This window comes from Strigops habroptila, chromosome 3 (assembly GCF_004027225.2).
Source record: "Strigops habroptila isolate Jane chromosome 3, bStrHab1.2.pri, whole genome shotgun sequence".
Classification (NCBI taxonomy): Eukaryota; Metazoa; Chordata; class Aves; order Psittaciformes; family Psittacidae; genus Strigops; species Strigops habroptila.
Genome location: NC_044279.2, coordinates 38,560,141 through 38,576,417, shown reverse-complemented (window position 1 = coordinate 38,576,417; position 16,277 = coordinate 38,560,141). Strand labels below are relative to the sequence as shown.

Here is a 16,277-nt window from a genome sequence, read left to right as displayed (position 1 = left end):
AGATCCAACTATTAAGCAACCTCATGCCAGCAGATTTAAATACTTAATTTCTAACTCATTTCTGTGCATGTCATCTTTTAAAATAAGAAGATGATCTCAACTGAACATTTTTGAACACACTTCCCAGATGCCTTTCTTAAATAAACTATTATTAAACTCATAGATTACTAGACTAACCCATAGCCCCATAGCTAGTCACCTGGGCTAAACCCAATCTCAATCCCCAACTAGAAATGCCCCTTTTCTGGAAATAAAAAAAAATATTCTCCACAAACAAACAAACAAAAACTTCTCAGAAGAAACACTGACAGTTCTGCAAGGTGATCACTGCAGCTTCTGACCTTTTGGAAGACATTGGTACAGCTGGGGAAATGAACAGCTAGTAGGTATTTTAGGCTCAAGGGACTAACAAATGTATTTTCTCGTTATTCAAACAGATCTATGATGTGCTTAATAATGGCAGATTTCCAGAAGCTGTTGTGCTTCTACCAGCCTGCTGGCCTGCCATACATTGGAAATGCAGACCTCTTACATTGTACTGGTCCACTACTTTGATGAAATAGCCAAAAAACCCCAACTGCTTGTAAATTATCTTTAAAGAGCAAGACTTTTCTCATCCTCTCTGTAAGTCTTTCTAGTATCCTTTCTTAAACCTGAACAGTTTTTGGTTTCTCCCCCCCGCACCCCCCACCCCCCAAGTTACTAGGATATACATATAGGCCTCAATTGGAGAGTGCTTCTGATGTGTGTGCAAGGTGTAACTGCACAGAAAGACTCGCACTCAGAACACAGAGGACAAAACATACTTTGCCATGCAGAGAAATGAGTGTCAGCTTTTCTTGGTGACAGAGAAATTTCTTTTTTACAAAAGATATATTTAACAAAGAAAAAAAAAAAATCCCCAACCGAAAAACAAACAAGAAGAAAGAAGCAACTCTCAGCCATACAGTGCTGGAAGTGACCCTTTTAATGGCTGGTGCTTATTTGCTGCGGGTGATTAGATTTGGACTCTGTCAAATTAAACTCTTTTAGAAACATTGGCTGAATTTATTTCTCTCTACTGCTTATCTTACTGATGATATCTGTATCCTTGATAATTTTTCCGCAGCAAGGAATGCCTTTTTTTTCTCATTTTAGATAAAGCAGCAGAGAACACAAGGTTATTTTCCACATCACAAAGGTGTGGGGTTGATGGTGAATGGGAAGTTACAGTTATGATGAATGAAACAAACACTGAGTTCTTTACAGCGCTGAATCAAAGCATCAGATCAAGAAGGAGGGAGTGGATGGCAGCCTGACTTTACTTCCTCAAAGCTTGCCATAACAGGCTGGGCTCAGCTCTGTAGAACATTCTCGTGCCATTGCTGAAAGTGGGGCAGAGGATATTCAGCTCTTCGATGAGCCTGTGTATTTAACAGCAAAGACCCATTTAGATGAGCAGGAAGCTTTTACATAGGAATTTGTCTTTACTGTTCTAACCACTGTCTAGTTCCAACAATTACAAAGGGAATTGAAATTTCATTTTGTTTGAGATCGCTGTTCAAGTTTGGCGCTTCATGCATTGTCTGTGTAGTGATTCTGTGTGAAGTCCTGGCCTCATTTTGATTTATGGTAAAAGTCCTGCAGACTCCAGGTCAGGATTTTACCCCATTCTCTCCTTTATTGGATATAAATAAAGGAGATATAAATAACATTTACAGATGTTAATCATCTTTAGATATATTAATCATTCTTTTTATACCTTCTTTTTTAAGACTTAAGCTACTGCCTGACACATCCTTGTTAACTGCTAGTTCTTTGAATGATTATGTTACGAAGTAGTTTCACACACTGTGATGAAGTCAATGCCCAATCTATCATCTCCTCTGTTACAAACTACAAATATTTGGTTTATTAAGACTTTTAAGGCACTATTTTCTAACCTTGGAACCATGTTTTGCAGCTCTTCTCTCAGTTTATATTAATATGCCATCATATAAGTGTTCTATTGTGGATCCCCCAGTGCTGTACACAGAGTTTTAATCAGCTCCGCACTCTGACTCATGACACCCTTACTGACAATTCCAAACACTCCAGTCCTTTTCATTAGTGGTAACATCTCCTTGAGTTGTCTGCCTGCTAAGACTCATGGGACTTTTCCAGTGCAACAGGCAAACCTAGTGAAGACATAAGGATGGAGTCTCCCTCCTTGGAGACATTCAAAAGCTGTTTGGGCATGGTCCTGGGCAACCGGCTCCAGGTGACCCTGCTTGAGCAGGTCGGGTTGGACAAGATGACCTCCAGAGATCCCTTCCAACCTCAACCATTCTGTGATTCAGTAACTATGTGCACACTCATTGTTTCAAATTTTATGATAGCAAACATTTTACAGTAAAATATGGAAAAAAATATAGGTTGCACTTGACCTCCTCTAATTAAAATGTAAAAATCAAGGGAGAATTAGGGGACACTCCCTAATGCCCTGAAGTCAGAGGCAAAGTTCTCTTTATGGTGACTTCTCTATGGTCATCCAGTGACAGGCAGAGCTGCAGATGATCTCTAGAGAACATTTCCTTCCTGTATCACAGAGCATCCGGCAGAAAATTACTAGCATCAAAATGTTTTAGTAATAATGGCAGAGTATTATCTGAATCTTAATCAAAATATAACAGAAAAAAACCCATGGTCAAACAAGAGAAGTCAAATATTTTGGAACTCCAGGAGTATATTCTTCCCTTGGTATTTGCTGTGTTCTCATTAAATATAATGGAAGTTCTGTAAGCACAAGCCAGTAGAAGGACATATCACTAAGCTGCCAGGAATATTGTTTTAACAGCTTTCGAAACATATCATCAGGAAGCAGATGTGGCTCGTATTAAGCAAGTACTGGGGTTAATATTTCAAAACTCTTCATAGTTTCTTCAGTTAAAAGTGAGCATAATAAAAGAAGTCTATCATTTTTATCATATTTGCTTTAGTTTTAATAGCACAGATCAAAGACTGACAATATGAAATAACATACATTACACACTGACACACCTTCCACTGCACATGAACACAAATGTGGCTTATTAGTTTTAATGATATACTCACTTGAGTTCTGGAAAATTTTCAGATGATATCAAACTTTGTAGGGCATGATTTCCTGTTAATTTTAAATGAGTTAAACCATGTAGCCCCGTCACAGGAAAAGAGGACAAAAGGTTGGATGACACATCCCTGCATAACAGCAAATAAAAATCAGCTTATGGGTTTTCATCTTTTTTCTTTAACTCTATAAATGTCATGTTGGAAAAACAGGTTAGACTTTTCTAACTTAATCAAAAATGACTGCATTAAACTGAGGCCCCAGTCAGCAGAGCAAAGCGGCAGTACCACTCAGGAGTACGCACCTGTGTGTCCAGCAGAAAGCTAACAGTAGCATCTAGCAGTTAGCTAAGTCTCTGTTGCCAAATTTTGATGCCAAAAATCAGTGCCAGTTTTGAGACTAGCAAATGTATATAAAATCTGTTCATTACATTGTTTGAATTAAAGAAAGCCAGCACCAGAACAGCTTCCCACAGTTTAAAAGATTCAGTGGGATGCTAGAGGGCATGGCTGCCCTGAAAGCTCCAGAGGGAGCAGGTCAGGTGTATGGGGAAGACGTGTTTCAGGGCAGGATGGGTCTGGGCTGGAGCGCATGAAGGTGACAGTTCTTAGCTGAGGTTCGTCTGAAGAGCTGAGGGAAGACAGCGCAGATAAACATGGATATGTAACTTCGGAAAAGTAAAACAGATGAACAAAAAAGTGATATAGTATTCGAAGAAGGGGAAGTCCAGAGGTATTCTTTTCTCTATTTTTCCCTCTCTCTTCCATTTATTCTATGAGCCTTTTCAGTCCTCTTCACAATTTTACACTGCAATTCTTCAGGCGGTCAACAGCCAAGAACAAGGAAGAAGGGGAGTCTGATGCTGCTGAAAAGCTTTTATGCCCAAGGCTGAACAGCAAAGTTCCTGTCTCTTGGACTATCTACTGAAATCTAAGGGCTAGACATAAAAAAGGTATGTTGACGAACTGGTGTTCTATCTATCTGGTTTAGTGTGTGTCCTCTTGCTCGCAACGCAGTTAAATACCAAAGGTGAAATTCTGGTCTTACTGCAATGGTAAAAATGACCACTGACTTCAGTCACACCAGGGTTAAAGACTAGCATTTCAGGGCACACCGATGCACTGCTACTGTGTGTGTGTTAAAGGGCGTTTTTCTTTAACCCTCTCTGCCTGTTCTATGCTACTGACCAAAGGCACGACTTATTACTCACCTCACAAAGTAGGAAAGTTTGAGGAGGGCTCCAAAAGGGATGCCATAGACAATACTGTCTTTATGGACTATTCAGAAGGCTTTGCACATAGACAGAAGTGAGCACCCCATTCAAGTTTAGGTTTCCCAGCAGCAACTGGATTGTCTGTGAGCAAATGCCCAGCAGTGTATTTTTGTGACAATCATGCAGCAGGATGACTCCAGGGGAATTTTTTTCCCATACACCCACTGCCTCAGGAACTCATTTAAAGAGGCATTACAATGACAATCAGAAGTAGGAAAAAGTAAGGACTGAGAAGTGCTGTGATCAAGGCCTGCAAAACTGGCTGCTGATGTTTTGAATTTACTACAGAAGAAAAACTATTCCATCAAATGAGGAATGATGAAATAAAGATGCGTACTGAAAAACATTTCTTATTTAAATTTTAATCCAATTCCTTAGTCCTGAAACACATCTAAAATGAAATATTCCCCACTGCTACAAGAGACCAAACTGCAAACAAATTAAATGAAGGCAGATGCACTGATAGCTTAATGAACCCCAAATCATTCTGATTACACAGTGTTATATGCAGCTTTGCCATAATACTTATGGGGGTTGGTGAAGTACAATAAAGCAGGCATTTAGATATGGATTCAACAGACCAGAAGATTAGAATAAAGAAAGTTTCAATTTCTGCTGGGGCACTAAGTTATTAAATTCTTGTATGCTCTTGCAAGACAAATGTGAACATATGAATGTAAAAGATATACAAATACTTACAGTTTGATCAGAGATGGTGAAGAGGAGAAGGCATTGGGGTGAATAATTTTAATTTTGTTCCAAGCTAAATCCCTACAAGAAAAGTGAATGGAAAATTACATACCCACTGACTGAAAATGGAAGTTTTCATACACTTGATAAGGGTGCCTAAATATAGAAAAGGTATTCTTTACATGCAAATATGTTCAATAAACTTCTGCGTGTCTCATAGTGCAAAATCTTTTTTCCATTTTTAAATTAGTCAGTTAATGGTGTTAGTTATGAAACTGATGACTTTTAAAAAATGTCTTAACACCTTCTACAGTCTAAGGCAGTTATTTTCAGTCTCACTCATAGCTTCCTAAGGCAGCAGAAAGAAGGGTGGGGTATATGGACTACTTCTAAGAAGTCCTCATGATGTGACTAAGAACAGAAAGTCCATTGCCAATAGGCTTAACTTCCTAATCTCAATCTTCACAGCCCCTGAAAAATCAAAAAGACTGAAAGCAACTCTGAAAAGAATGTATGGGTTTGATTCTGCAAGTTCTGAAACTTACATCCATGCGTAATTTCTTGACAAAATTACTCTATTAGCACATGTGTCTGTGTGAAAACTAGAAACCCACACATAACTGCACTCTATTTCTTAAGACACTGTTCTCTATAAAAAGATTTCATGCTCCCTAGAGCTGATTATTAGGTGAACCTGCCAACAAATACCAGCTCTGGCTCAGTATCTCTCTCCACCTCCATCAGAAACATTTAAAAGTAACAGCTTTTATAGCTATAAATTTATGTCTTTGAATTCATTGCTGCAGATGCTAAAATTCACAATGTCTGTTCTCCTTTCACAGTTATGACCCAATGGGTGGAAGATCAAAGTGAGGCAGAACAGAAACAATGATGTTTTGGGGCATATAGTGAGCAGACAGTATAGACCCTGTGCTTTTGAGAACCTGGGTGAATGGCTGTTAAGGCTGTACTCACAGAGACCGAAGAGCAGCCAGCTGCCGAAACGTGTCTGCTTTGATTTCACTGATTTCATTATGATGCAAGTCACTGAAACAGCAATAAGAATCTCCTCAGTTTCAAAGGCACGTGGAGGACACTTCAGGGTGTTTTGGATTGTGTTTATGATACAATAAATCAAAATTCAATATAGTGTAAGGGTATGTATTTGGGATATGTCAGATCAGCCAGCAATAACCAAGTTAATGATGCGCATCTATTTGTAAATAGATGCTTCTTTTTAGGCTTTTTAGGGTAGTTTGACACTTACATTTTTTGAAGTTTTTTGCAGGCAGTGAAACAAGGTAACTCTTGCAGCAGGTTATAAGACAGATCCCTGGAATACACAAGTAAATAAAAGATTAACATCAAAGTAGCATTAAAAGAAATAGATCTTTCATTGTCTACCTTCATGCTCAATTTAAAATAACTTGTTTTTATTCCACTCGCAGAAGAATAGAAATGTGCAAACTCACTTATCATCTCTCATCTGTCAGATTTTCATTTCTAACTGAGGAGCAGAGAGAATGGGAAAAGCAAGATGTATTAACTCCATATCCTATGTTTGCAAATTCCTTTCATTGTCTGATGATTTCCTGTCTGAAGTACAGACTTCTGCTGAGTGTTTTATAGTAAAGATATTGGCCATCTGCTCATAGGAAATATTCAATTTACATCACAGACTTCATATTCATCATGCTTAAATTCTGAGGAATATTTGAACCATTTAAAATAATCTGCTAAATAGATATACATTCCTATTTTTTTCAGAGAAGATCCTGTATTTTTCTGGTAATAATCGCAAGGGACTGTAATCAGCTGTCCATTCTACATTTTTAATTTAGCGCTATGCCTCTGATCTTTAGATCTTGTAACTGAGGGAAATGGTAAAAAAAAAGTAATATTGGAACTAACTAACATTGAAATCAATCACTACATGGGGGAAAAAACCTCTTTAACAGACTTGAGCCAAAACTCAACAAATTACAGAATAACTGAAACATCTGGACTGATTTATAGCATAATGTAGCTAATCAAAACCAAGCCCAGGCAATTTGCAGAAATTGGAGGAAAAAAAAATAGAAGAACCAAACACTCACCCCCACCATGCAACAGTCTCATCCTATATATATACATGCTGCTCAGGGAAAAATGAATGAGTAATGTGCTAGTAAAAAAATATACAAAAAAAAGCTTATGCCTATAATTAGGAAAAATACCCTTTTCCACAGTTATCCAATATTATCACGTAAAAGAGTAATCTCTCTTCAAACCTGTTTCAAATTCTTCAAAACTGGTTCATATCCACCCATTTACTTCCTTGGTAAAATTTTATTTTCACTGTTCCTATCCCAACAGGGGCTTTTAGACTATTCTATATAAAATAAAAAAATGTGAATTACCAATGAACAGTCCAACTCTACTATGAAATGTATGAGTTATTAATTACTATAGTATTTATTTGCCTTCTGTTTTGAGGTTATTTATTGGTTTTGAATAATCTGAAGGGGGCCTATAAGGATGCCAGAGAGGGACTCTTCATCAGAGACTGTACAGGTCAAGGGGCAATGGGTTCAAACTTAAACAGAGGAGATTCAAGTTAGATATAAGGAACTTTTACTTCACTGTGAGGGTGGTGAGGCACTGGAATGGGTTGCCCAAAGAAGTTGTGAATGCTCCGTCCCTGGCAGTGTTCGACGCCAGGTTGGACAGAGCCTTGGGCAATACAGTCTAGTGTGAGGCATCCCTGCCCACAGCAGGGGCGTTGGAACTAGATGATCTTAAGGTCCTTTCCAACCCAAACCATTCTATGATTCTATGAATGCAGGACATATTTAAACTGCGTGTAGACTTCCCTGTGGCAACAGACTCTGTTTCTGTCTTTTATCATTCTGGAAATGATTATATTGATTCCATCAACTAAAACTTAATTTTTTCTGGAAATGTTCATGACATCCATGCTGGTATTCAAATAATGTGTTATAATTAGTGCTATTTCACTGTTGGCCAAACGACTAATACCAAATACATTCCTAGTGATGTAATACATAGAGGAAAGTGCTGTTGGCTCATTCTCAAAGAAGCAGACACAATGATTACTTTCATTAGTGATTAAGCAAACTGCAAGGAAATTTCCAGGCTAAAATAATATTGGATATGTAGTATAAAAATTATGCTCCAACTATGCCAAGCAATAGTCTGTTAAAATTTCAGTCAGCTACTTATGTCTAGTCAGAAAAGAAACTAAAAGAGGAGCATAATAAGGACTCAAAACTGCACTCCTTACTCAGTTATATTTTCCATTCACTTCACTGAACTATCTGCCTCAGTGAAGAAAAAAAACCCAGACTACTGTAGCAGAGACAGAATGAATGAAAGTATGGTAGTTCTGTTGTGTTTTAAACAAATTAAAAACCATTTTACCCTTTCCTAAAAATATGCAAAGTAATTATTTTTTCGCCAATGCATGGGAAATCCTGACTGATAAGCGGGTTGTGAACATTTTTAGTAACATGGGGGCCTGCTCCCTGAGCTGAATTCCTAAGAATTAACATGATACACAGTAATAGCAGCAATTGGGTAATTTTGAAATCATACTGATTTCATTTGTCCATAAATCTCTTGCATTAATGTAATGTTAATAATCTTAATGAAACGTACAGCACTTGGAGATTAGGTAACTGGTCACAAGCTGATTTGGGGAGAGAGGTGATCTGTGCTCCTGTGAGTGTCCTGTTGAAAATATGGATTTAAAAAAAAGAAAAAAAGGATTACTTCTTAAAGATTGCAAAACAAATATTTTTTTCGAACATTCTTTAGAATAAGTCAGTATCAAAAAAAATCCAACAACCCAAAGCAGAAATACTTCTCTCACTTACAAACTCTCCAGACTTGTAGTCCCTGTCAGATCAGGAAACTCTGTTATCTGTGAAGCACCATTTAAAGTCCTAGAATACAAAAACATCATTTCAATACAATTGTGGTGAGGGAAGTGTGGGACGACTATAATATTGCAATATATAAAGACAATTAAGATAAAAAAGTAAGTACATACAGAGTTCTGAGTTCTGGTAAGTGTTGAAAAGCAGACTTTCCAACAAGCTGGATAGGGTTGTCATAAAAATGTCTGCAAATAGAGGATAAAGGACATTTTATGAAAAATAATTTAAAAGATTCTAAATATATTACATGATTATACTATAAGCAAATTAGTAAACTCTCTATGATGAACCCCAGACTCTGCACCTCTGGTTGTAGCACCCACTAATTTATATCTATCAACCCCATTTCACTCTTTGAATAGTCAAGTAGTCATTGTTTTCTTGGTTTTAAAGACAGAAGCCAGTCAATAAAATATCCCCTCTTCCTCCCAAGTTTGCGAAGATAGAAATCCACATATGAAGAAATACGTTATGACCCAGGACAAATTTAAGGTTAGTGGGTGAAGAAGTCAGATCTTCACCTACTCAGAAGAGCTTCCCTTGCACTTTTAAAGTCATGCTGCTTTTGCTCATAGAATAACATTGCTCAAGATGAGTGACTGTTTTTCTTACATTTATTTTACAATATCTAATTTTCAGGTTTGCCCATTAAATGCATTGTCATGTAAGACAATGGAAACTCAGACTGGAATCCATCAAGAGTAAATTTTGCTAGCTTCTACATTGCCAGTAATGCTGAGAGACTTAGAAGGAACAGTTTAAATCAATCAAAGGTCAAAGGCCAGAGACCACTACTCACTTCCCTTACACAGGGCATGCAAACGGCCATTCTTTCCACAAAGTTGGAAAGATATGAGCTTGTTTGCTTATATAATGATGTGCTACACAGTACATTCACAAGAAGAGCTATTTGACAATTAACCATAAATATGATATTTAATTCCACATTCTCTAATAAGAAGAGTCATGGAAAAGACTCTTATCACTTACATTGTAATAAGTGATGGATTACCCACAAATGCACGCTCAGGTATTGACTTGATGTTATTGCTATGAAATCCCCTACAAAAGGAAAAAAGGTTTACACAGTAAGGAAAAACAATCTGTATTCACAATGCACACCATTTTTTTTTTTGCTTGTAATAAGAAAAGTATCTGTATGCAAAGGTATGTCCTTGTTTTCTGGAATAAGACAGAACTGAAAAGGGCAAAAGAAAAGAAAAAAAATGAAATCGGTGGAATTCTGCACTTTTCCAAAAGAACAAAACCAATACAGTAGTTTATACATATATTTCCTCCTGTACTTGTTAAACTGCAACTATTTCTTTTGCTGGGATAATACTGGATTGCACAAGTTTATCAACTAGGTGATTTTTACATTATATTGTAATCCGTTGAGCGTCCCACAACCATCTTTTTGTTGAAATATTTTAAATGTGGACATGAACAAACTATCCAATGTAGTTAGAAGGCCCAATTTTTGTCTCATCATCAATTACTGCATTTTATTCATATGAGTAATTCCCCATTGTGAAAAACAAAAGAAACAACTAAGATTTCAAAAGAACAATGATGATTTGTGTGGGAAACTCCTATTAGTTCAGTCGGGTATGAAAAAGGCTTTCCAGCTTAAATTTATGCATTTAGAAAGCCTCAAATTGTTCACTGATGCAAGCACACTTGGCCATTACTTGAACAGGTCCCACATTATTGGTTTTACTTGTTTAGGCATTATGCTACTGCTGATGAGCTACACAGCAAGGCTCTAAATCCCTAGCTCTTCTGCATGCAGTAAGAACTGCATCCATGCAGATGCAGACTCTAAGCAATATGAGGATGCCTTTTCATCTAGAACAGTTTTGTGGCTGTATTGAATAGGACTCAATACATGACAGAAAAGCTAAGGAAATGGCATGACTATTTCCCAGTGCAATATCTGACCCTCGTCACTATTCTGACTTGAGTCAGAGAGCAGCCCCATCAGAAGCCAAGAGCAGACTCCAACACATTTATGCACAGAAAAGTCTGAATCACTTCTGAGCTGGTCAGAAGAGAGTCTGCTCACAGCTGTAGCCTGTGTCCTGGACACTGTACCCAAGTGATTGATAAAACCTGTCTGAACTTAAGGCACCTTATCGCCTGTCAGTTCACATAATGAGCAAAGGAACAGTAAAATCTATGTGCCCCCTGTGGGTAAAAAGACTATATTAAAGCCACACTGGGAAAAATGCTTCTACAGTTACCTTCAAAATCCAGTCTGTAAAACATTACATATACATTAACTTTGGGTAACAGCTATACCCACTAACTTTCGAGAGGTAACTACTCCTACAGCTGAGACCTTGAAGCGCAGAGCATGTGGGACAATGGTGTCCCTGTAGCATCAGATACAGCCTTGACTCGCTGGCCACTTGCCGGCAGAAATCCAGCTCTGACTGACTGCCTTGCATGCCTCCAAGCTGGAGAAAAATACCACAGTCTGTGTTTTCAGCCCAGGCATAACTCCTGAGAGAGAAATGAGATCCCACTCAGAAACACCCCTGCTAAGGTGGCCCTGCAATGAGATGAATGTCTGTGGGCCTAGGCTCCCACTTGGGTGAGGACAGTAGGGCATGCACAACTTTGTGGGAACACCTTGTGCATGTAAGATAAGCTTTCCAGGGCCCAAACAAAGCACTGAAGCACATGGTCTCATGGTCTGTGCTGGATTTGGGATGTCAGGTTGCAGTTTCACACTTCAGAGATTTCTTGCACCTATGAGCTTATCTGAAACGTGTGATACTTAGAGGTGAAGTCCTGTGGGGGCCAGCATGTAATCTCGAGCACATCAGGCACTTTGCTGGGTTATTTGTGTTTGGTTACTGACTCCAGAGGTAAGCAAAAAGGCAATCCTTCGAGGCCACCGGATTTCATATCAATTATTTTGCCAACAAGATGACATAACAGCAGCTGAGAACAACTGGGCTGCGAAACTCGTAGCCCCACTCCCTTCTCCAGAGCCGCACTCTGCCAACACTGGAGGTGCTGAGCTGGAGTCAGCACTGCCTGAGGATCCCTGCTTTGGAGAAAGCCCAGGTAGCTATTTAAAGTGGCTTTAAGATCAGTTTGTGATTAGCAGGGGTACAACCATGTCCAACTAGTATACGATTACCTGTGGTTTTTTTTAAAACTCTATGCTGATGGTAATGTTAAATAATTAAAAGGGAAATAATTCTCAATATATGCATTGATGTGTACAATTGTGTGTATGATGTATGAATCTAATTTCATTATCTTTTTAATAATTCATCTGTTTCTTATAATAAACTTCGCTCATTTCTTTCGATTTTTGATTATTTTTTAATGCAAACTATGTCTGTGTATCCAGAAGTGTTTTATTTACAGCATTACAAAGGACTATTTACACTGAAAATAAAATGGTTTAATTTAATGTGGGGGAGGGAGGAAGAAGGTTACACATTTAAACCTGATGGACTAATGTCTTCTTCTTACACTAGGAGACTGTGACATATTGGACTGTTTGTAAAATCCAGCTGTTGTGTCTGGGATTCAAAGTGAATTAATTGTGTTTATTATTTACTGTATTCCAGGGATGAAGTTCCTTGAACAAAAAACTACCGCACAATGCAGTATACAAGTAAAAGCTGTCAGAACTTGAATGCTCTAAACTCACTGTTGAAAATGATCTTTTATGCAAGTTGGCATGTTTATTAGTTTTTCTTAGGATATCAGTTTTTAAGGATTACTGATAAAATCACCAGCATTAAAAAAAAATAAATAAATCACGTACTAGACAAAACATCCTCCTTCCTAATAGGAGCTCTGTACTTACAGTTCTTTTAGGTTTGTTAGTGTCCTGATAGCAGTGGGGAACTCGTCCAGACTGTTGTAATTTAAATCTCTGTGTGAAAATAGATTCTATTATTTAGGTTATGCACTACATAACGGATAACATAGAATTGTTTGTAATGAAGTATCATCTTCCATGCATTGAATAAATACACACAGACAAAAGCCAGAATATCCTTGAAAGTATATGGATGTTTTCCAACAAACTCTGTTTAGGGCACATCATCATTTCTATTTTTTATCAGCATCCTATTTTTAGTTATATCTTAGCTATTCTGCAATGAAGAAAACGTAAGTGGATTCAGACACTACTAAGGGATTTGCTGCTTTTTAAATTACCCATCCTTTTCATTACTCGAAAGTATTAATGGGGAAAAAATCTTCCAAAGAGAATATTCGGCAACTTTATATAGTGAGCTGTGTTTCACATGGCTAATACATCTTGCTATAAAGGTTTCATTTGCCTCCGATTCACTGTTTAGTTGTATCAGTCTTTCTGTTTGTTTTATTTTTGGTTAAGTGGTAAAAATAAGAGACACTGGAGTTTGAAGGGTAAAAGTGACTGGTGGAAACCTTCCTCTAGCTAAAATAAGTGGGAAAACATACAATAAGTTCAATGTTACCATTATCTGTAGATTTGCCAATGTTCATACAGAGAATGTTTCTAACCACATAAATTGTAAAAACAGTAGTTTAGCTAGGGCAGGGAGCTCTGCTTTAAGAACTGCTCATGCTGGAGTGGTAATCAGACTTTATCCAGTTATGCAGAATGGACTATAAGCCTTCTTTGGCCCTCAGCATGACATGTGCATCCTCTAGCATTCAGGAGACACATGAAACTAAAACTGAGATATGCTAGGTTACTGTGATGTTCTCTGGCACCACTTTGTGAAGAATATAGTCTGAAAAGCTTGAGCAAAAGCCTTTTTGAACAAGCAAAACACAAATCACAGTTTACAATAGATTGAAATTGAAATAGTATCAGGCTGAAGTAATGCAGGCAGGAAACTGCTGTCTGAACTCAACAAGGCTTTCCTTCCTGCTTGTAAACCTCTCTCTCCTGGTTATTGACAAAAAGAGATTACAGGCATGTACAGTTTGGTTTTGCCCTCCAGTGACATGTGATTTCCAGACCTATGCGTTGATGCAAACAAATGATCTTCAAGCTGGCGTCCATCATTTACACTGAGATCTCTTTAGATTATCTTGAAACTATCTGGAAACTGGTCTGTACAGGACACAGCTACTGTGCTTCAGGCAAGTGCTACATTCTCTTGTTACAGTCAAGCGGCTGCACCTACACTTATTCCCAGGTTCTTGACTGTCCTCTATGTTTTCATCTCTCTCATGCCAGGTGGCTGGGACTGGGTTTGCAATTACTTATTCCATTGTTCTGTTTTTCCCCATTTTTGACCAAGTGCCATGTGAATATCACTTACAAAAACAAAACAAACAATTACATTTTCCTTCTCCCTTTCCTGTCCCCCTTTCCGGTGCTACACTAAGGGACTTCCTCTCGACTCACAGCCGGCTAAGAGTCAAAATTGTAAAATAGCAATTCAGTGGCAAGGGATCAATGTAATCAAAACTAGTGATTAAAAAAGAAAAGGCCAAGAACTTCTTGCTTTCTGCTCTTAATGAAACATGAAAGTGGGCAGTACATTGTTCTGCGGATGAGAAAGCAAAGAGTCACCTTTAGACTAGCATTCATATTTGAAACTATTTGTTCCTCATAACAGGCCTTTTAGCCTCTGTCCTGGTTGGGTGAAATACCAAAAATCTCTGAAAATGATGCAACTGACTGTGGCAGGTGCCGGTGGAAGGATATGCAAGTTTTTACTGTCCCTGTAGCATTTTGGGGGTTTGTGGCCTACTCCAGCAGACACCACTTTTATTCGAATAACTCTGGAGTGAAATACTTCGAGCTAACCATCAGCACTGCATTCCTGTTTGGCATTCTTCTGTAGAATTACTTTTTGCTAGAAAACTCAAGAATAGGTCTGAACAGAACTGCAGTGGAAACTTGATGAAATTTCAATCTGTACCAGTGCTATTCTTCATCAGAGTTCTTGAAATACAAAAACTTGAATACAACTGAAACACTCCTCTTCCCCCCTTGTAAAAAACATGCATAATTTGGCTACCTGGCACTTTTGCCTTTTCCAGGGATAAAAAGCCCCATCTAATTTTATAACACTCCTCTATGGTGAGACAGTTTTCTAGTGTTAAGACTTTTCATTGTGACAATTACCCAATCTAGCTATTTGCTTTATTGATTAAACAAGACAAATAAATAGTACTAAACTAGGCAAACATAACTGTTCATGAATAGCCACTTCTTTTTCAATGCTCAATATAGTTCTCAGCTGTTCTTCAATTTATCAATTGACAATGCTTACTAAAAAGGCAAAGTAATTTTATAGTCAAAAATAGGATTTGCTACGTAGAGTCATTGTAAACCACCACTTAGATCCCGTAGCGATTAGGCAAGCCAAACCCCACGTTTGGCTTTTAGGCTATTTTTATTCTTTCAGAATATTAATGAAAACACACTAAAAAACGGGAAACAAATAAGACGTCAACTCACAAAGTCTCTAGGCTGTGGAGCCCATCAAAGCATTTCTTTCCCAGGGAGTAGATTCTATTGTTATGGAGATGTCTGGAGGGGAACATTAAGCACACAGTCAAGAAAGTACACTGCACACAGTGGACTTCAGCAAAACATTTTGATGGTTAAATCAAAAGAAACTTATTTCCAGGCATGCACTGATTATATGCAAGTCATGCTTTTGCAAAAGCATGTACAGAAGGCACCTTGACTGCCTTCCCCCCCTTCTCCTGTATCTCCCCACTCATGAAGGCTTCCATTTAGAAGGGATTTGTTTTAAATCACCTAGATTGTTTAAAAAGGGCATATCCCAGAGTTCCAGGTTGGGGGTTGCACATCAAATATTGAGAAATTGTAGAGATATTCTCAGTGGTGGTTAATTAACATGTTGTCTTCAAAACTGTGTGTGGGGCATGAGGTGTATAAGGAAGATGTATATTCAAAGGGTGTCAGAGGGTATGGCACAGAACAGGAGCAGGTGAGGAGATGGATAACACAGCAGACAGGAAAGGGGCATTAGGCTTGCAGAATGAAAGAAGACACAGAGCCATAGGACAAAAGGTCATAGCTTCACTGACATGAGTAAACTAACCCATCTCAAAAGTGCTGTAACTTGCCTTCCTTTGAAACTATAAGAATCAACAACTAACTGCTTTCTCAAATGTTTAGCAGTTGAAAGAAATTTTGTTCTACATTTCAACCAACTTTGCCCTCATAAAGGCTCAGAGTGCTGACTAATTTCTAAGTTTTTGACTAACATGATAACCCCCACTCTGTGTGAAGCTCGTTAATGTGAACAGATACAACTTGAAGCCACTTCATGCTGTTTTTTAAGAGATGCCTTTTTCCCAG

The 16,277-nt window shown here is 38.0% G+C and overlaps 1 protein-coding gene across 3 annotated transcripts in view; it reads right to left on the bottom strand.

The window, feature by feature from the left end:
- Positions 1-16,277, bottom strand: part of LGR5 (leucine rich repeat containing G protein-coupled receptor 5) — a 94,115-nt gene that overhangs the window by 8,460 nt on the left and 69,378 nt on the right. For all 3 annotated transcript variants that reach the window (XR_003990735.1, XM_030480819.1, XM_030480820.1), the window contains 10 exons: positions 15,405-15,476; positions 12,801-12,869; positions 9,959-10,030; positions 9,082-9,153; positions 8,906-8,974; positions 8,688-8,759; positions 6,298-6,363; positions 6,006-6,077; positions 5,040-5,111; positions 3,073-3,198 (listed from right to left, as the gene is read on the bottom strand). Coding sequence is in view for 2 of the 3 variants with exons in the window: in XM_030480819.1 (XP_030336679.1) it covers positions 3,073-3,198; positions 5,040-5,111; positions 6,006-6,077; positions 6,298-6,363; positions 8,688-8,759; positions 8,906-8,974; positions 9,082-9,153; positions 9,959-10,030; positions 12,801-12,869; positions 15,405-15,476 (762 nt within the window). In the remaining variant the exon portion in view is untranslated. The remainder of the gene's footprint in view (positions 1-3,072; positions 3,199-5,039; positions 5,112-6,005; positions 6,078-6,297; positions 6,364-8,687; positions 8,760-8,905; positions 8,975-9,081; positions 9,154-9,958; positions 10,031-12,800; positions 12,870-15,404; positions 15,477-16,277) is intronic.